The sequence below is a fragment of the Camponotus vicinus genome, unplaced genomic scaffold, assembly GCF_025532165.1.
Source record: "Camponotus vicinus isolate PSW18456_S1 unplaced genomic scaffold, iyCamVici1.0 SCAF_9, whole genome shotgun sequence".
Classification (NCBI taxonomy): Eukaryota; Metazoa; Arthropoda; class Insecta; order Hymenoptera; family Formicidae; genus Camponotus; species Camponotus vicinus.
Window position 1 is genome coordinate 6,198,099 of NW_028141981.1, and position 21,299 is coordinate 6,219,397.

Here is a 21,299-nt window from a genome sequence, read left to right on the forward strand (position 1 = left end):
TATTAAAAATATATATATTTCAAATTAGAATATCAAGAAAATTAAGAAAATTCTCTAAATATATAATATACGCATTTGTATAATGAAATAATTTTCGAGTTCTTTTATACGCGTTATGTCATATTTGTGTACACAGAGTATCGCGAGAGTGGATTGGCGGTGTGCATGTGGCACGCGCCATGTCTTTTTTTTTTTTAATCTGGAATCACTTTCGCCGCCGCGATACATCGTGTCGCCCTATGCTATTCGCGGTTATTCTCTTCCTTTTCTCTCTTTCTTCGAATTGACGCGAGCAATTTCTCGAATTCTCATGAGCGCCTAAGGAGGGAAGAGAAGCATTCGATGGATGATCGCAAGATGGTTGCGAAGCGCGATCTCTCTCTCTCTCTCTTCCCCTCGATCGACGAGTCGAGTCGAGAGGAACGGCCGCGGACGCGGACGCCGCGCTCACAGGGGGAGGGGGCACGTTGCGCGGAACGCTCGACCCCGCGCCCGCGGGGGACGGAGGTGCGAACGGCACGCGACCCGACGCACGCATTGCGCGTCAACTTGTCGGCGTCTCCGTCTCGCGCGACGCTGGCCTGGCTGTCCTCGTCGTCGCCCGCGATGGCCGCGAGACGAGGAGAGCGGAAAAGAAACGGGTGAACGCTCGCGGGTAGCGCGGAGGGGCCTCTGGAAATGGGACGGGAATCGGATGACGGCGTGGCAGCAGCCACCCGCTTCTCGGCTGCGTGTGACAGCGACTCTTTGTACATGTATAATGCTTCGTAGAGGATAGGCCGCGTAGAGACTCGCGGCCTCGCGAGTCGGCCGACTTGCTCGCTCGTAAGAGGAAAAAAAAAAAAAAAAGATCCCATTGAACACGAGACGAGAGTCGTCTTCGTCACGTGATTTTCACTGGCGATCAAGAATAATCTCGATAGATAGGATAGATCGATAGACTCCGCAAAGCGTGAGACTTGCGCAACGAGAAAATTATCTATGCGAGTCATTATTATTATTATTATTGTTATTATTCGACGGCAGTTACGTAACTCCTTCGTGTCTTCGCTCGAGACACTTCGGGCGGGCCACCCGATACACGCAGTTCCGAAGCGTTCTCTCTTTATCTTTCTCATTTTCCCTCTCTCTCTCTTGCTTGCCTCTTCACGCCGCACGAATTCAGGAAAAGTGTAATCGATCGTTACCCCGCGCGTATACGGTCGTTCGCTAAGCAAGCTCGGTCGCTTCATAATCTACGATTTATGTCTAGTGTCGCGTGCATGACCGAGGTGCATCGACTCGCGTGCCTCTCGGTTTACCGTGATATACGCGTATGTATGACGTTTAAGCTGTTCCTCCCTCTCTCCTCCTCGTTTGATATTAAAGAAAGAAACAATTAAAATATTATACAAGGTGTCGCCATTGCACACACACACACATTCATCATGTCTACATCATTTTAAGGTCACGTTCCAAAATGTCCTCTTCGAGAAAATCTGTACTCGACGGCCTTCCGAAATTTCTTTTCAGCGTTTTTAATCGATCTTGGATTGAGAATAAAATTTTTCTCGAAGACATTCTGAAACGTAACCTGAAAAATTATTATTATTATTATTATTATTATTATTATTATTATGTTCTTGGTCACAGATTTCGAAGCTTGTATCAAGCAACAGGGAGACAATCGATTATTCATGTTTTTATAATTGAAGTGATTGGTAGACATTTATCGATAGATTACAAGTGACCGGGGCAGTCATCTATGAATTATAACTGGTAGCTATCAATAATTATCACACCGTTTTCTTGAATAAGAAAAATTCTTATCGACAATCAGATGAAAAAGCTCTTTAATTCTATAATAAAACGCAATCAGATACATGTAGTCGATAAGCAATAGATTGAAAAAAGCAAATATACTTGATAAAGTTTTAGAGCTAAGATTTTGAAAAGAAGAAAAATCCTATTTAATATTTCGCTTACAGATTAATTTATAATCACACATTTGAGAGATAAAAAATTCAATAGGGGTCACATTGTCTATTCATCCACCTTCTTCCAAGCTTTTACGCAAAAAAATATTTTTTTATTTATATAAAAGAAAAATGCAGAATATCTAGTTTTGCTTTTTCAATTACAAATAACGCACGATTACATAATTCTTGATTATGGGAGGAAATACAAAAATATTGGTAAAATTATATATATATATATATATATATATATATATATATATATATTTATATATTTATATATTTATATGTATATATATACAGTGGCACGCGAATGAATTGCATCCATGTTTCCGATCATCACGCGAAGAGGAACGGCTATTTTCACGCAGCTTTATACATTGATATCGCTAGGAACGCGATAAGGAGAATAAAGCTCTCGTAATCATGCTTACCGATACGTTCCTTTTCAATTCGTCATCGACTCCTAAATAAATGTTAGAAAGATAAAATTGACAACTTCCGACTTTTTTTCGGACGACCCACAATTATTCGTCTAATGAACACGTCATAAATATTTAACGGTCCCGGTTATTAATTAATGGCGTATAATCGGCGGTTAAAGAGACATTTTTTATTATCTTTTATTTCTTATCTTTTTATTTCTTAACAACTTATATATATTTAAAACAAATTTTCTTCTTTTGTAAATATACACGCATTTAAAGAATTATTTTAAAAAGAATATTTTGATCATTTTGGCGTCGATCATACAATAATGGTAATAATTGTAACTGCTGATGAGAATAAGATCATCTACTGTATTTCGATAATTACAGCACATCATAGATCACATTTCGCAATAAAGATGCTGGGATAACTTTTTAATTTCGCAGTTTTTTTGGCAAGTTGAATTACACGATTCTTTGAAATTATACTCAAACATATCGAGTGCTTTAATGATTCATACATTATGTAATCTTATTGAGATCTGATTATGGTCATTACTTGCCAAAAAAAATATATAACTATTTACATAACTTCGAATAATTCAGATACATAAAAGCAAGCAAATAAAGATAACATATAAAGGAACAAAATATTTGTCTGCAAATATACGTGGTAAAATAACTATTGATTCAATCATTTGAGAAATGGAAAAAATTTATATATAATCAAATATGAATACATATAATTATATGTAATAAAATATTTTTATACATGTTTTCCTTTTCTTCACATGTTTTCCTGTAATTTCTGTCTATATGTACAGGAAAAATAATAAGAAAATTAAGAAACAATTAGAAGAATATAATTTTTGCACCTATAATATATATAAATTTTTAATTTATGATTTTATATATATAAAGGCAATTTTTTCTCACTTAAAAAAAAAAAAACAATTGCAAAAATTATTTTATAACTATTTTTCTTATTATTCTTTTCCTGTATATTCCAGAAAAAGATGATATAAGAGAAAGAAAAAATATATATGGAGAATTTTATATAAAATATATTATATATTTCTATTTAATTATATATATGTACTTTTTTACCAGGCACATCGATCTTATTCCCAAAGTAATTTGTGATTTAATTATCGTGTCTCGAAATCTTCCAATATGGTTCGCGCGCGCGAACGCAACATAGAATTTATTATATCAATTATTGAGCGTCTGGCCATATCTAGCTCCAAATTAAAAAATAATGTTTACAAAGCATGTAATCTTAAGAATATATTAAAAGATATATCGGCTATAAAATGTTCGCAATTCAAAGAATTCTTCGATCTATAATTAAGATTATGATTTAAAAATCGAAATATTCCGATTGTTTGAATTGTTAAAAATTGTGTCTCAGTGTATTCAGTAAAAGAAATTATTCTTTTGAATAGAATTATATATCTCAATTAAAATGCATGCCCGTGTGCGTGGAATAAATACATACTTTAATTATTAAAGATTGAGAATACTTGTTCGTAAATAAAATATCCAAATTACTTATTCCGTATTCTGCCAGGAATAGAAAATGCTATTATAAATTTTTCCTCTCGATATATCTTATACAAAATTAGAAGGAATAAAATCTTATTTTGAGGAAAAATGAATTCTAAGTTTTTATCTTATCTCTTAAAAGAAAGCTGAAAATCAATAAAAATGTATATTTGTCGAAAATCAATAGAGTTGCATACTTCAAAACACTTATCTAAAAAGACTCTAAAAATATAATTTTTCGAAATAACATTCTCGCTTACAATGTGTCCCTACCCAGCTTTAATTAATAGAACGCTTCGTCTGCCGATCGAGCATCGATCCTTCGCGTCGCCGCACAAGGGGGATTCGAGAAGAGATGTTTATTTAATAACATGAAACACACGATGACGTGGGGGCGCGTAATCTTAGCGCGATGCACTCGTTACTGCATCGGGTTGAAGAAGCAAGGTCGATTCTCGCTCAAGCTCAGATCGACGCGCGAAGCGCGTTCCAAAAAGACCATTACCACGAGGCGAGATAAACGTCCAACCAGCTCGTATCCGTAAATCAAACATGCTCCCGTTCTCTTTTTCTATCTCTCTCTTCTGTATTCATCGTAAGATACTCCCAAGTCGAACAATTACATAGTGCTTTCCAATGCTAAAATTTAATTTTGAAGCCATTAAACAGTGGTATTTTCACTTATGATTTAATTAATTATAGCTTTGTATAATGTCCAGAAACCATGAAATTATTGTTGTTCTCCTAAGATCTTCTTTTTCACCAACTTTCTTATTATCTTCAGTATTTTATAGTTTAATTGTAATCACATATGTTTGCTATATAAGACTATCGTAGAACAATGATAAACGCAACTGTAAATAATTTAAATGTAAAGTATAATTATACAAGTGAATAGAATCAAACATGAAATGTTTCTTTGTATGTGTTATCAAACAGGTTCTCATCTCTATATCTTTTATCTCTAAAGTTTTATATCGATAAAATAGAGATCAAATAAATAAATATTATTGTTATCGTTTAGTAAGAATGAATCATATTGGAAAATATAAAAAAAAATTATATTACATTTTATATATCAATTATTGATATATATATTGAGATTTATATTTCGAATAATTGAAATATAAGCTTATTTCAATTTTTATTCCTAGTGTTTTCTGCATTCCTAACACAATTTGTTTCATTAAAATTACAATCTATTTATTTTTGACATATTTTATATGCGTCCCTCTCTACAATGTAGGAAATTAATATTTTTCATGCAACAGAGGATAATTCTTTTTAAGACAATGAATTAAAGAATGGAAGATTATGTTTCATATATTTATATACATTGTAATCAAACTGTATGTAATTATATGCACTCTTGTTAATCAATTGATATAAACAATAATAAAACTTTATTTGCCATAATTGATTTAACCATGATAAGTTATATACACCATCTTTATGTAATTAATAGAATGTGTGATATACAATAAATAATTTTCTTACTTTTTAAATGCCAACAAGACATAAAATACAATGTTCAATGTTTACATTATATATTGAACGGTTTTAAATTATGCAGGGAATGCATGCAAACTCTTTATATGTGTAACATAGCTCTAAGTTATCTTTATTCACATAAACTTATTTAGTATAACTATTTACCAAAACCATGCTTTTATTATGTTTATTGTAATGAACAAAGTCATCAAATAGCGTTAATAAATTGATAATCTATAGCATTTGTGCCTCTCTATTAAGAGGCGACATTATACGAAAGTATGCAAATACAGCTCACCATATTTTTGTAGCTATAACAAAATTATATATTGCTAAAATCTACAACAGAAATGTTATATATTATTCCATGTATATAAAACAAATTATTAGATTTTATATGCACTTTATATGCCCGGTTTTTAGCAATTAAAAATTTTGCACAAAAGATATACAATTTGAAATGATTTCTCATTTGATATAAATAATAAAATCTTTCCATTTTTATGCATTTTTATCATGCAACAATAATTATATATCTGACTTGATTGTATTAAAAATATAACAAATATATAATTATTAATGTTTCATAAGTGCAATTAATAATCTGAAATATATTCGCAAGCAAATTGCTTTAAAATGTATATTTTTATATAATCTAACTCTTCTCGACGACTCGGTATTGTAATTTTTTAAATTACGGAATTGCTTAATGCTGCACAAAAATATTTCATAGATAAACTTAAAACTAAAATTCCAAATGCATGTCAGAAACTTTATCATACTGCTATTCTCATAAATATACAATGTGTATCATCACCGCATGAAGCACAGCAGATACAACTAATTCAAAAACATTTACAATGGAATATATATTATTTTGTTACTTGCCATTGATTTAGCTTAGCAATCTGTAGAAAATCTTTTGTACATATATAAAAACATTAAAAGACACGAGAGAGAACGTCCACTCTGATCAGAAGTTAGACATTCAAATAAAGTCTTCATATGCAATCACCAGCTTTTTTCAAAATGTTTATATACTTCCAACTCGATTAAAAGCCAGTATTTCGCCTCTTTATCCGATTATCGTTATGAAGTAATAAAATATTCGGTTGAATGTCCAGAAATATATTCATGAGCGATAATTTCAAAAATTTCTGTAACAACAGTGTGTGCGTAATGTGCTTCCGAAAAAGTTCTGCCTCCAATGTACAATCATGTGGTCAATCGCTCTTTGATTTTTCCTCAGTCTTACTATGATCTGTTTTTGTTTCCGTTTCATAACTCTCCGATTTTGTTTCAGTCTCTTGTTGGCTACCTTCGTCTTCTTCATCTGAATAATTTGTGGGTGCTTCACCAGGCTTTAATAATTTTCCAACGTAATCGTATCTCTCTATAACAAATAAAGTAAAAAAAAGTGAAAAATATAAAAAATAGTTACATACAAACATACATACATATACACACACACATACACACACACACACATTATACAGTACCAAATAGTACATACATACTATTATATACTAGTATATACTATTTCATGGTGTGACTTATTATTTAATTTAACAGTATTTAACTCTTACATTACCTTCATAAGCTAAAATGGAGATAAGTAATAAAAAAATCCTTGAACCATACTCTCATTTATTATTCATAAGATTCAAAGCAATTGTGCATTGACTTAAATAGAATTTATTACTTCATATAGAAATACAGTGTAAAGAATATTATGTTTATATATGTGAACTTTAAAAAATTATCTCTTACATATCTTATCAATAATATATTTACATAAAAAAATACTGCATTGATACATACATTAATATTAATTATGTCTACTTTTATGTCCATTTTTTTGTCTATTTTTTATTCGCATAAATGCATTGCAAAATAATTCTGCTAGTATGTGCCAAATCACTCACCTTTAAATTGTTCTTCCCATTCCTTGATAGAATTCATTTCTGTAGTATTCAAATCGCTTAAGTCATCATATTTATCTGTCGCTGCATCTACCGCAAACCTTGCTAGTGCTCTGCTAGCATCTCGACCACCAAATGCTTCATATGGTCCACCTATGCAAAAGAAGCAATGGCATAATTTTTCCAAAAAATTGATGCTAATTTATATGAATAAAGGGTATACAATCGGCTCCTCTTTATTCTCTTCATCAGAGCTTATCAATGATGTAAAAAGTGCAAAGAAAATTTGAAATTGTACATACATATGTAAACTTAGTAAACATATTAAATGTATATTATATATATACAAGATAATCCAAAAATTAATAGCTATTAATAGCTTTATCATTTCATTCTATTGGTCTATCAAAATCAGTGAAACAAATTCGTAGTTTTCGACGCATATTCGCTCATTATATTTGTATAAGGTTTCCTTTCCCGGCATACATCAGGAATCGCGATAAACCGCTATCGTCACCGGCTTAACAGCTGCGAGGCGCAGAGAGGCATAATTGGTCACGACAATCGTGCGTTTTCGCGATTTTATTTTTGCGCACGCACGATGCGACGATGATATCATCGCGGGCGCTTCTTCGGAGCGCAAGTTAATAAAGATGACGATGTAATAAAGCGCATTAAAGAGAAGGAGAGACGGAGAATCCCTCAAAATGATTCACGTATGCTCGTACCTGATGGCCTGATCTCCTCCAGCGCGAGAGATCGGCAAAGAAAAAAGAAAAAAAAAAAAAGATTGATCGTCGATACGTAGCCTCGAACTCACCAGGGCCGTAAAACTTGGAGCCTCTGGTGACGTCGTACACGCTGCCGTTGACGGCGACCAGTATCCGGCCATCCGGACCTTTGCCATCGTACTTGGTCAGTTCCTCGATCGCGAAATCGCGTCGCAGCTTGGGCAGCTTTTTCACCTCCTGTACCGGCTCCTCGGTCTTCGTGCGACTCTTGACGATCTTGTAGACGAGGATGGCGATCAGGCCCACCAGGGCGAGGTTCACCGGGCTCTTGATGATCTCGGCGATGAAGTTCGATAGAAACTGCTGCGGCTGCTGTTCCTCAGCGGTCGCAGCGGCCGGCGAGCCACTCTTCTCGGCCATCTTGACGAAACCGAAACCTGTCCCAGCGAGAAGGGCGAGAAGAGGCCGCCGAGAGGTTACGCCAACGAGAGATCGCGCGCCGATCGAATGACGGTGTGTCCCCGACTTCTCGATGTATATTATACACGTATGTAAAATGTAAACGCGTACGCGAATACGTCGAATACGTTGCCGATGACAACCGGGAATCTCAATAAGGAGTCTCTAACAACACGCAAGCAGCAGCGACGACAGCAACTCCCGATCGGCGAGAAATCGCGGACTAATGTTGCAGAGTAGGCGCCGCTCGACCCGTATGACTCGTGACGATAATCGCACGTCGCGTCCGACAGTCGCATACGCGTCGTATACGCGCAATACACACTACGGGATTTACACCGTTCTACGTGGCTGCACTGTGGTGGTAACGTCGCAGGGCTGTATACACCGACAGAGAGAAAGAGAGAGAGAGAGAGATGTGTCGGCGACCCCGAACAAGGTTTTCGCGCGATCAAGATGGAAATCTTCCTCTTTCTACGCAAAAAGACATATTGAAATAGTGTCACACTTTCAATAAAAATAATTTCCGAATAGAAAATCCCCCTCCTACCCTCCTGACACTCTACTGTACAATTTTTATGTACATTACGATGAGAAGCCTTAAGAGAAGCCTTACAAAAACCCGTGACGTTTCCGAATATTAATATATAATTAATGTCAGTATATATATGATTTAATCGATCATTTCGCTCTAAATCGTTATATCAATTTATACGCATATTCATATAGCTATGTTGGCTCTTCTCCGGCGATTCCAATATACCGTTTCTTGCTTTTTTCTCTAAGAGCGAGAAACACAGTTATTTCGCGAAAGCAAAAAATAGCCGATTAGGAGTCAACCGGAATTCTATTTCCCATGGTTTAAGATTAAAAAACTTTAGAAATAAAATGAAAGAATTGCGTTCCTGTCTTATTCTTGTGTGATCTATCGCAAGAATTTGTCACGTATATCTTATTACGAAATATTCGATGGAATTTATAAGAAAAACAAGTCATCGTACGTCGATTCTTCAAAGTCATGCTACGCAAAGTCACGTGTCCCCGCAATATACTCCGCAATGCGAGAATTTCTCGCCATAGGTTAGGTTAATTATTGTAATCACGAGACCGAATATGTGATGGTTACGATGGCTCGTCCTCGCTTTCTTTTTTTTCGTCTTACGCAATGTAAAACTTACGAAATATATGGCTTTTTATATGCCAACGTAATCTCCAAGATTTCCCGCAGAAAAATTATTATACCGATATCGATATATAGCTACAACATTATAATATTAATTAATAATATTACAAATATTAAATATTTGTAATATAATATGTATATATTATATATATATATATATTTTTTTTTTATATAAATATTTGCTTCATATATTCTATCTTACACATACTTGTTGAATATACAATATTCAAGTCAATCATTTTATTTCGTGTTTTCATGGCAATTATTCTATTAAAATGCAGCTTGCATAGCAAATAACACTCTGGTTCTCTTATATAATACACTTGTTTGCTAATATATAATCTACTTATACTTAAATAAATTGTACTTGTAGTGGACGGCACTGTTACAGCGAGAATACTGACTTTATCATTTCCAACTCAATCAGAATATTTACTATTTACTATTTACTATCTCTATTATGTGCAAATTGCACTCGTGATTATATTATATTTATAGAAGGCATACGAGAATAACAAGGCACCTTTGAATTGTGCAATAAGTAGATAGATGCAAATATCTATAAAATAATATTTGTTCCCTAGTTTGTGTAAACTATAAATTTTCTCTCATACATTAAAAAATGTACTCTATATTTAAATATGTAAAAATTATGCCTTCCTCTCCTCTTGATAATCGAGATATGGATGGATATCAGAGACGGACGATACAATTTCAGGATTAACTCTCTCGGAGCACATTGGACAAGTCTCTTCAGACTCGATAATCCTATTGCGCACATAACGAATTATTATAAGCATTTCCATTTTTTTTATTATTACATGTGTAATACTTACCTCAGAAATTCACTTCTAATGGCTGGGAAATCACACTGTGGGCATACTGTAAAATCATCCTCCACAATATGTCGTCCCTGTAAATAAACATATAAATGCCTAATGATTAAAAAAAAATAATAATTTAAAAAAAATTGTGTACATTAAAAAAAATTTTTAAATAGTAATAAATAAAGTTTTTTACCGTTGCGATACAAAAAGGTATGGTGTTTTTACATTTATCACAGGTTACTTCAGTCTCGGGAACTCTACTCTTGCAGTATGGGCACGGTGTAAGAGGTTCATCCTCATTCTCGATATCTTTCATTCTCGGTGCTTTCCTCACAATTGCTTCTATCTTTTTACTGTACTTTGCATCTATCTGTCCCCGATATTCGGGACGCATCAACATGGCGGCGAAGTTAAAAGCTGCGTTTTTCAAGCCTGCTCTATGGCATTCTATTACAGTCGAAGTTAATATCGGTACGATATCTAAAAAATAAATTATCATATATGTTATATATAAGTCGGATATTCAATTTATTCGCCTTAATTGCTATTTTTTTTTCATACTAACGTGAGGGAAATTTCGATATATTATTAGCTACCCTGATCAACATCCGAGCACCTCGTAAATGATCGCTTCTTTTTACGTGTAATCTTACTAGAATATAAGAATGCAAGAGTCTTAAATTAGATTGCATCTCTAAAGGTATCGTAATTTTATTTCTCTTTAATTCTTGGTACATTCCAAATAGAACATCGTGAGCGTTTCTATAGTTGCCTAAAGTTGAAGAAAAAAAGGAAATTAAAAAGATTGAAAAAAGAAATTAAAAACTGATATTGAGAAAAAATATTATTATATAATGTTACATATTTTAATTATATACCATTAATTTGCTCCTCATTTGCAATTATAATCGCTGTCTTAGCTGCTTCTTTATATTGTTTTCTAGCCATATATAATCGAAACAAATATTTTGGATCCTAGAAAGAGTGAAATATAAAATATATATAAATTATATATGTATATATATGTTGCATTTAATGCAATCATATATCTTTTCTATTTAAAAAATAGTATTACTTTACAAAAACTTATATCCTTGATATTTATATTAACTATTTGAATATAATAGTAACCTTTGGTAATCCATCGCTACCTAGTAAGAAATCTATTAATTGATTAGCTAATTTATCATCCTTAGAGGATGCGACAGTGTCTATGGCATAAGTGATTGCTCTGTCATCATCCTGAACCAATTGTGCAGCTTTTAATAAATGTCGCAAAGCCTGAAACATTATCCATTGAAATATTATTAATTATATTTACATAATCAGAAATGAAATATTGGAAACTTACTTTCTGATACTCTTTAGCGTGGAAATAATATTTTCCAGCTAAAAGATTGTTTTTTTGTGATTCAAAATGCATAGCAAGACTTCTAAAATCTTCTTTACGAACATTTGTGTCATCAATTGTGTTCACCAAAATCTCTCCATACAATTCCATTTTACCATGTTGATTAGCTAATTGAAAGGCTTCGTCGTGACAATTTGATAAAATTAGGAATTTAATAGCTGAATTATAATCGTTCATCTTTTGAAAATATCTTGCAACCATTTTTGCACCTTCTATACTTTTAGTTTCTTGAACAACTTCAACACTACGAGCTGTATAAATAGAATAATAATCAAGTATATTATTTAAATTATATTATATATATATAATGAATTTTTTATATATAAAGATATAAATAAGACTTACCAGGATTATTTAAATGTTCCAAATTAATTCTGATTATATTATCATAATCCTTGGCAGTTTCATATGCTTTAGCGGCTTCCTCATATTTGCCTTCCGATTCTTTGGCTTTAGCATATTGTATGTTAATTTTTGCCGATGATATTTGAGGCAGAAGTTGTCCTACTTTATGCCAATTTTTCAACTTTATATATGCAGAGGCAGCTTTGTCAAAATATTCAGCTTTTTCGTATAATTGTGCAGCCTCGCTAAATTGCTAAAATATATATATATTTATGCTATAGCAAGATATAATTACTTTTTTGAGATCTAAGTAATGAATATATAAGACGAAAAAATATACCTTCATTGATTCTAAAATTTCTGCACATTCCTTCCTTAGTAATCTTGAACTTTCATTATCCATAGCTATTCCGACGCCTTTTCTACTATCGCCGCATCTTATAGACATTCTCGCTATTCCCGCTAAACATTGACTTCGATGGAGAGGATTTTGTGCAGCCAAAATAGATGAACTATTGTAATCGACTAGACCGCGTTCGTAGTTTGTTAAAGCTTTTGGATAATTTCCTCTATACAAAATTATACTTTTGTTGAAACAATAATTATTTGCAATATACAGGGTGTTCCTAAAAGGTCTCGTCAAACATAGATGCTACGTATCAAAACAAAGCAAAATGTTCATATAAACATGGGTCCGGAAATGCCCCCCTTCTGAGATAACACAGGGTGAAGTCACGTATCTTCATAGGCCTATTTGGCTCAATCACTAAATCCTCTGGAGTTTTTCGTTTGGGGATACCTCAAGAGTCTTGTTTATGCTACACCAGTTCCTGATCGACAGGCTCTGCGCGATCGTATTGTTGATGGGTGTAACACAATTCGGGGTACTCCCGGAATTCTCGAACATGTTCGACAATCCATGGTGCGACGCTGTGGAGCGTGCATTGCTGCTCATGGTGGCCACTTTGAACATCTTATCTGATGCAAATCATTACTACAGTGATTGAGCCAAATAGGCCTATGAAGATACGTGATTTCACCCTGTGTTATCTCAGAAGGGGGGCATTTCCGGACCCATGTTTATATGGACATTTTACTGTTTTGATACGTAGCATCTATGGTTAAAGTTTGACGAGACCTTTTAGGAACACCCTGTATAATAAAAACATTATTATAATATACACGTTTCTCCAAAAGATTTTATTAAAAATAAATAGCTAAATGATTATTATGCATTATTGCCATGAAAAATCTTATTTGTTTTTAATCACTTGTTAAAATAATGACATATATATTTAATAATATCTGTAAATCTTACGTGAACTCCAATTGTTGGGCGTATTCTTTAGCGATAAAAGGAATTTCGTCGGGTTTTAATTTTTGCGCCAGACTTAACGCTTGTTCCCATTGCATTAAATCTCTTCTTAGATATAAAGCTTGCACGGGTTCGGAAGATTGCAGAAAATACTTTTCGGCTTCGTTATAATTTCCTAGTAATATACAGGCATGGCCACATAACAATGCTAATTCGTCTATATACTCCATATTTTGTAATGCCCACACCATTGAAACATCTTCTATTTGTCGATATACGCGAATAGCAAATTCGACATTTAAATTTGCAATCGCGCTTTGTCCCAATTTTAACCATGCATTTTTTTCATTTAACTTCTCACAATTATTCCATGCTTGTTGAAATCTAAAATGTAGACAAAAATTTTTTTAAATATTTCATATAAATTTCTTTATTTTTAATTAAATAAAGTAGACAAATTGTATAATTCTTACCTTCTGCAAAGAATCTGATTATTTAAAATTTCATTAATTTTTTTTGACTCCACAATATTCCCCACATCTTCATGGGAGGCTAATGTTATTTGTATTAACTTGCTACCTATTGTACTTAATGTAACTTCTCCCGAATACATCAATAAAGGCACTGAGTCTGATGGCAACTTTGTTGTATTTATTTTTATTACTTTAGTACCTGTTATAAAAAAAATTATATACACATAATTAGATATACATATCATAATGCATAATAATCAATTAATTTACCTACCCTCAACAAAGTATTTTACAAAAATGTATGTTACAATAATATTTTTGTTGTATATTGCAAATATAGCACGTTCGAATATATTCTGATCCCAAAGAATACTGTCAATGTTATCAGGACAATCAGGCACTGCAATGGCCACTTCATTTATCGGATCAAACACATAAGCATCCAACTTATTATCAACAAAACACAATTGTGTTCCATTTGCATCTAAATATAATTCCTTTATTCCATTGTTATGTATAAATTCAGTACATTGATTAAATGTTTCCAAATAAAAGTATATGATATGACCTATCTAAAAATTAAAAAATGCTACATTAATTCTTTTAATTTAGAACCAATTATTCAATATCTAAAAGTTGACTTACATCATTACCATAAACTAAAAAATCTGAACAGAGAGCATGACACGTTATTCTACTGTGAGAGTTTGAATCTGGGAACATTTTTGTATCTTTCCCGCTATTTATTAACGCTTCATCAGTTTTAATCTGCATATAAAATAAATGAGTAAAAAATCATTTTTGTAATTTTTAAATTTTATAATTTTTATTATTAATTCAAAATTCATAATTACCGAATGCAACTGCAGTTTTCCGTCGAATAACGTGGATACATAAGTCTCGTTTAAACGCATACTATCTATTGTCGCCAAATAATCTCTCTCGAAATGTATCTTGTCATAATGACTTATAGACAAATCCCAAAAGAGAGCTCTATTGTTTAATCCTACTGCTAAATGTATTGGACCCACTGCCAATATCGCCGGTTCTATTATAGTATTAATTACTTGCGGACTTGGTTTGTCCTGAAAAAATAAATTTCTGTAAAGAAAACTTTACAGAACTTTACTTTTTGTCACTTTATGTCATCTTATTAAAAATCTCAATACCTTGTCTAATACATAAAGATGTACAGCCACTTCCATCAGGCTCGTTAATAATGCTATTCTATTACCACAGACACTAGTTAATTTTGGTATTTCTATCAAATATATCAATATATTGCCGATGTAAGTCACAACTGCCAACATCGTTCCATCCATCGACCATTCGATATTGCTAATTCCACTTTCGCCGGCCACTGAGATCAATGTGTCCGTTTCCTCGAGATTCTGCAAACTGTGTACTTTCAATGTATTGTCACCACAAGTAGCTACTTTTCCAGCTATTTGACTCAATGCAATATCTGTCAAAGAATCCCTATGATTCTTAATTTGAAACAATTCTTGGCCAACTTCCTTTATATGCGTTGATATTGCTATAAAGAATCCAGCTTCAAATCCTACCAATATATAACCATCACCATACCTGTAAAATAGAAATATGAAATATATTATTATTATGGTATATTAGAATGAAATGTTATATTACTCTGTAAATAGTTACCATTTGTAAGTTACAATTGATCCATATCGTTTCTGAAAGGCCAATTCAATAGGATTTTCTGGATCCAAAATGTTGTACAAAAACAATGTCGTTTTACTGACAATAAGGGATACCTAAATATTTTTACATATATAAAATAAAAAAATTTATACAAATGTTTTTTTAAATATTTTTGATAATAAATATTCCTAAAATCACATACCGTATTTTCTCCGCCCATCCTGTGATCCATTTTCATTTCACTAAATTGTATATGAGACGGATCACCCTGAAGAGCTATCTCTCGGCGAGTATCTCCTTCGCTCGTGCTGATGGTTAGAATTTTATCCTCACTTGCCAAGGCAAGAAGACCATCTATCGACCATGCGCCACATAAGATACGTTTTTTATGTTTTCCCAAGATAGGTATCCGTCTACATTATGCAATGAAGAATAATTAGATAATATTAAATATTTTATATTTTATATAAATATTTTGTTGACAGTCTACTCGTACTTGGCATTTATATGATCATAAAGCACCAGATTTCCTTTCTGTGTTCCTACTGCTAGCAAACAACTCTTCTTTGCCCACATCATACAGGTCAATCCATCTCTTACACCAGCATCTATCTGAGATTTTTTGCCGGTTGTGGCATCCCACAGAATTATAACTGATGAATTCTGAGATATTATTGCCAACAGATCTCCATCCGAATCCCAGCCAAAGCCAGTGCATAATCCAGAAATTTGTATTCGTTCCTGAACATCTCCTTGTCTATCAAAAATGGCAACTGTACAATCGCAACCTGTTGTGGCTAGATGTGTACTATTTCCAGGACGCCAAGATATAGACACACTGCCAGTGCCATGAGGTTGGTCTAGTCGATAAAGAACCTGTCATTGGATTTGTAAAATTAAATATCTTTTTATACGACAAGACAGAGCATAGAGTAAAGTTTGTGCATAGTGGAAAGAAATTAAAAGAAGTTATCAGAGACATAGATTTACTGATTAAAGCGAATTTTTCCCTTTTTATCGCATTAACTTTGATGTTTTTATTATACAAATTTTATCTATAACAATTTGATACAGAATATAATTGTCAATGTAACATAACCTACCTTCTCCGACGACATTATAGCGCGGAGAGATTGATTTTGATGGAGAAATTAATCAATCTGTGAATTTAAATAACATATCTATATAGTATTACGATGTGCATAGCTGAAATATTGATTTATTAGACAGTGCCATCTCCTTGTACCGACGTATCTCGTACACCGGCCATATTGTTTACCTTTGTAGGTTTGTTCTTTTTAACTCAACTGGAATGCAATAAGATGAGATAGATATATTTAGAAGGTAGAGCGAAAGAGAGAGAGAAAACGAACACTGTGCGAAATTCAGCTAAAGATTAAACACCTGCTATCATTCCGAATTGATATTTGAAATTGTTAGTTTTATTATAAGATAGAATAGCGTTTGAGAAACGTAAATACGTTCAGAATAAAAAAAAATTTAATCAATTAGTAAAAAATTTGTAAAAGAAAAAATTATGAAAAAACAATATCTCGCTTTTTTTTAAGGGACTTTTTAATATGTAAAGGAAAATACTTATAAAGCACTCGATATTATAAAATACGTTGTCCATTCATGGAAGAGTAGAACGATATCGAAGATATTAAATGTAAAAAAATTAGACGCGCATTTTTTATTTTTTGTTAATGTATATATCATAAATTTGTATTTCAATATTGGCTTATTTTACACAAAGAGAATTGTGCTTGTCAATATTCTGGAAATTAAACATACTATAATAAAATTAAATACTATATTATGTTATTCAATACTATATTATATTATGCAAACATTATTCATTTAGCAAACTATATCAAATCTGTATAACCTGCATATAGAAAAAATCGCGTAAGTAACCTGCTATATTAATTAATTTTATATTTTAACAATTTTAAGTAAAAAAAAGAAAACAGTAAAATATTATATATCTACTGAAAAATGTATAAATTCTCGTAATTACATTTGAATTCACACATTATCTTGGAATCAATAAGCCTAAGGTGAAGCTTTTGGTTTCAATTCATCATAACATGGTCTCAAAAATATTTGATTCTTCTTTGCTGGGTTATAGTATTCGTGTCCCTAAAATATTAAGAAATCTCGTTAAAAATAATATTAAGTATATGCAATTTTTCTATTATTTTACTTTGATACTTACCTTGGACCAATCATAAGAAACAGCATATGCAAATATCTGTCCATTGTGATTAAAACAACAACATGTAATGGGTTGCTCCATTGTTTCAGATGATTTTAACTTTGTACGTGCATCTTTATCCCAGAAACCAAATGTACCATCACCACCTACTGTTGCTACAGTACCATGTACTGGATGGAATGCTATGTCATTAACCTATACACAAATCAATAAATAATCAAAAAATTATTGCAATTAAAAGAAATCAAATTTCTATAGAAGAATAAATGCAAGCTAAAAAATTTAAAGATTTTTAATAAAATGTCTACCAACCGCATAAATATCCTGATATCCATTTGGTGTACCATTAGTTCTGTGACATTTAAATGTAAAATTTTCCTTTGTACTAAGATTCAGATGATGAATTGCTACACGTCCCTCTGTGCTCCCAATTGCAAAACCAGTCGGGACTTTCTTCTTGTCTCTGAAAATTGCCACACAACGATATTGATACTTCAAGCTCAGCTCAACTGGTTTGTATTCACGTGGACTACCTTCCAGTTGGTAAACTATTAATCCACGTGCAGCTGTGCCCACTACTGCCATCGGATAATCCTGTAATATTGTTAATGTGTATATAATTTCATATATCAGAAGCAAATTTTATTGTATACATATGTGCACTTACCACATCTGCACAATAACATCTTTCAGGTAAATTGATGGTCATTGCAGGCTTAGGACTACGCAAATCCCAAAACTGAAAATTTTATATTTTTTATTAAAAATATAAAATATAAATTAATAAATTGTCAAAGAAATTTGATAAATATTAACTCTTAGCGTTTTATCCCAGGAACCAGTCATTAGACATGAGTATGTAGAAGCCTTTATCCAGTGACATGTCCTGATAGGTGCATCATGCGCTGCCACCTGCATGCTCTGATTTGTAGCCAGATCCCAGCACTTTGCCGTTTTGTCACATCCTGCCATAAACACCTTAGTTCCATCCTGACAATATTTATATCATTTAATATTACACAAAAATTAATATTACAAAAAATATAATTTTTTTATACAAATATCACAATAATTTATTTTATTAAGATTGTATTAACTATATATATATATACAATCTTATAAAATAAAATAGTAACTTACATCACTCCAGCACACAGCCAAAACTGGTGCTGCCATGCTTTGCATTGATTTAGGTACCGTCTTGCCAGATTGCTCGACTTCCCAACAGCGAACATTGCAATCCCAGGAACCGGCTACGAGGAAATTCTGTTGGATAGATGCCGGACTGAACGCCAGACTAGAGATGGAATCGTCCGGTGGCGAAACGACTTCGAAATCCTGCATGGGATTCGATGTATTTGACGTTCCTGTTCTTAATGTATTGTTCTGATTGAACATTTTCAATTAAAACGATTTCGTTTCTTTCCTGAGATATACTCGTAAAAATCTCCCTGAAAAAATGAGGAATGGTGTTTACATGAAAAGAGGTTAACTTCTCTTTCGCGAGTTATTTCTTTCAAAATGTATGTAGTGTACCTTGTAGTTTTTCACATTACGCAAAAGAACTCAACTTTATGTCGTTATGCCGAAAGTACATACAAAATAAACAAATATGTACTTCGGTTGACGTTAGCAAACTACGAAGGTGAATGCGTATTTATGTATGCGGCACAAGATGGCTGTATTCCAATATTGTACGTCACACGTAAACTAAAGGTGCCTTTTCATGCAGCGAATTTTTCGCTGCGAATGATATATAGCGAGTAGCGAATAATTCTCTGTGAAGTAGCGAATTATTCGTCGCGAATAAGCGAATAGTAAGAAGTGAGCTGAATTTTTATTTTTCTAAAATGGAAGAAAATTCAATTACTACCTGGACGCGTTGGTATAATCAACAAATACAATTTTTTTTCAATTATGTACAAATAAATAATTTTTATCAAGAAAATATAGGGAAAAGGACAGCTGCTGCCCTTGTTGCTGTACTCTTAAATGTGAAAAAAAGAAAATATTCTCATAAAAAATATTGGATAGCACCCATTTTTCAAGCAAGAAAAGAGCATGGATTCTTTCATGCTGTGCTACCCAAGCTGGTTTAAGGATGCGGTCAAAGAGACACTGGCCGCATTCAGCGGACTCAACTGCTAAGTAGCAATCGAACACGATTGGTTTCTACTTTCAGATCCGACCAATCACCGTCGAATTACATTGGAAAATCTAGTAATGTTAGGTTACCCAACTATTGAGTCCGCTGAATGCGGCCACTGAAGATGCTTCGAAGCGTTTGATTGACCAATCAGGTTCAAGAAATCTTTACTCCTTTTATTCTGATTGGTCAATCAAACGCTCCAAAGCATCTTCAGCGTCTCTTTGACCGCAGCCTTAGAAGACTTGAGATTTCATAATTACATACGTATATCTGCAACTCAATTAGAAGACTTAATCCTAAAAAAAGAAATTAAGAAAGGCATTTATAAAATAGATAAACATACAAAGTACTTATAAATTTAATTCCTTATAAAAATTCTATAAATATAATTATATACAATAAATATAATTTCTTTTTATAAATTCAATGACTTACTGTTGAATCCATTTTCAAAATGTTGCATCAGCGAATATTCGTAAAAAGCTGAAAAAATCCAGCGAATAGCGTTTATTCGCTAGCGAACTGCGAATGATCACGTGACCTTTATTCGCGGCGATTTATTCGCTACATGAATTGGCACCTTAAAGATTTTCAGTACTGGCAGTGAATTTTGGAACGCAGCCCAAATGTAACTAAAATAAAGTCTGGATCGGACTTGCGCACGTCATTAGCCGCATTCAGCGGATTCAACTACTGTAGCAACAGAGAGAAGACTGATGGCGTTGTCGAGTGGTCGGGTTTGACCCGACCCGGGGTAGTTTACTAGACGTTATTGACCAATCACAGCCATTCTTCAGAAGAATGGCTGAAGAATGGCCATTCTTCAGAAGAATGGCTGTGATTGGTCAATAACGTCTAGTAAACTACCCCGGGTCGGGTCAAACCCGATTACTCGAAAACGCCATGAGAGATGTCATGGCCTGCTTTTAGGTGATCCCTAAAAGCGATACTCCCTCTATGGACATTGAAAACGTGGACATGAACTACAAAACCAATGTCCATGAATGTTCTCAGAGGGTAATATATAATGTGCACAATTTCTGGTTTCGTTCTGTGCTATGTGCCAAATGCCGATAGCACCAAAGTATAACAAGACACTTATGTATATAAATTGATAGTAAATAAATTATTCAATCGCGAAAGATACTGTAATCTTCCAATGTAATGTTCAAAGATGAAATA

General features: G+C 33.1%; 3 protein-coding genes across 3 annotated transcripts; all 3 read right to left on the reverse strand.

Annotated features, from left to right (window-relative positions):
• Positions 1 to 5,314: 5,314 nt before the first annotated feature.
• Msbp (membrane steroid binding protein) lies at positions 5,315 to 8,888 on the reverse strand. Its single transcript, XM_083108910.1, has 3 exons — positions 8,162 to 8,888; positions 7,345 to 7,494; positions 5,315 to 6,812 (listed from the first exon to the last, which is right to left on the reverse strand). Exons 1-3 carry the CDS (start codon positions 8,490 to 8,492, stop codon positions 6,643 to 6,645), a joined length of 651 nt encoding a protein of 216 aa, XP_082965036.1. The 5' UTR covers positions 8,493 to 8,888; the 3' UTR covers positions 5,315 to 6,642.
• A 1,051-nt stretch (positions 8,889 to 9,939) lies between these two features.
• Positions 9,940 to 17,021, reverse strand: Oseg6 (intraflagellar transport protein Oseg6). The gene is made up of 19 exons (XM_083108908.1): positions 16,854 to 17,021; positions 16,247 to 16,626; positions 15,953 to 16,163; positions 15,751 to 15,863; positions 15,255 to 15,672; positions 14,940 to 15,170; positions 14,731 to 14,853; positions 14,360 to 14,657; positions 14,086 to 14,284; positions 13,616 to 13,996; positions 12,638 to 12,866; positions 12,298 to 12,550; positions 11,893 to 12,203; positions 11,673 to 11,822; positions 11,420 to 11,516; positions 11,107 to 11,313; positions 10,735 to 11,021; positions 10,551 to 10,627; positions 9,940 to 10,482 (listed from the first exon to the last, which is right to left on the reverse strand). Exons 1-19 carry the CDS (start codon positions 16,866 to 16,868, stop codon positions 10,365 to 10,367), a joined length of 4,098 nt encoding a protein of 1,365 aa, XP_082965034.1. The 5' UTR covers positions 16,869 to 17,021; the 3' UTR covers positions 9,940 to 10,364.
• Positions 17,022 to 17,549: 528 nt separating this feature from the next.
• Positions 17,550 to 19,656, reverse strand: Rae1 (ribonucleic acid export 1). The gene is made up of 7 exons (XM_083108909.1): positions 19,505 to 19,656; positions 19,109 to 19,419; positions 18,785 to 18,958; positions 18,636 to 18,707; positions 18,281 to 18,562; positions 17,969 to 18,163; positions 17,550 to 17,892 (listed from the first exon to the last, which is right to left on the reverse strand). The coding sequence occupies exons 2-7, from the start codon at positions 19,364 to 19,366 to the stop codon at positions 17,806 to 17,808; spliced, it is 1,068 nt and encodes a 355-aa protein (XP_082965035.1). The 5' UTR covers positions 19,367 to 19,419; positions 19,505 to 19,656; the 3' UTR covers positions 17,550 to 17,805.
• Between the last annotated feature and the right edge of the window lie 1,643 nt (positions 19,657 to 21,299).

What these genes read in the sequence shown, in the direction of transcription:
- Msbp (XM_083108910.1), bottom strand. Translation starts at nt 8,492, where the DNA reads ATGGCCGAGAAGAGTGGCTCGCCGGCCGCTGCGACCGCTGAGGAACAG. An exon ending in CTCCAAGTTTTACGGCCCTG is followed by an intron (nt 7,495 to 8,161) that starts GTGAGTTCGAGG and finishes TCTTTTGCATAG; the next exon opens with GTGGACCATATGAAGCATTT. An exon ending in ATGGGAAGAACAATTTAAAG is followed by an intron (nt 6,813 to 7,344) that starts GTGAGTGATTTG and finishes TATTTGTTATAG; the next exon opens with AGAGATACGATTACGTTGGA.
- Oseg6 (XM_083108908.1), bottom strand. An exon ending in TGTAAAATACTTTGTTGAGG is followed by an intron (nt 14,285 to 14,359) that starts GTAGGTAAATTA and finishes TTTTTATAACAG; the next exon opens with GTACTAAAGTAATAAAAATA. An exon ending in AAATGAGGAGCAAATTAATG is followed by an intron (nt 11,314 to 11,419) that starts GTATATAATTAA and finishes CTTCAACTTTAG; the next exon opens with GCAACTATAGAAACGCTCAC.
- Rae1 (XM_083108909.1), bottom strand. Translation starts at nt 19,366, where the DNA reads ATGTTCAATCAGAACAATACATTAAGAACAGGAACGTCAAATACATCG. An exon ending in TGGCTGTGTGCTGGAGTGAT is followed by an intron (nt 18,959 to 19,108) that starts GTAAGTTACTAT and finishes AAATATTGTCAG; the next exon opens with GATGGAACTAAGGTGTTTAT. An exon ending in GATATCAGGATATTTATGCG is followed by an intron (nt 18,164 to 18,280) that starts GTTGGTAGACAT and finishes ATTTGTGTATAG; the next exon opens with GTTAATGACATAGCATTCCA.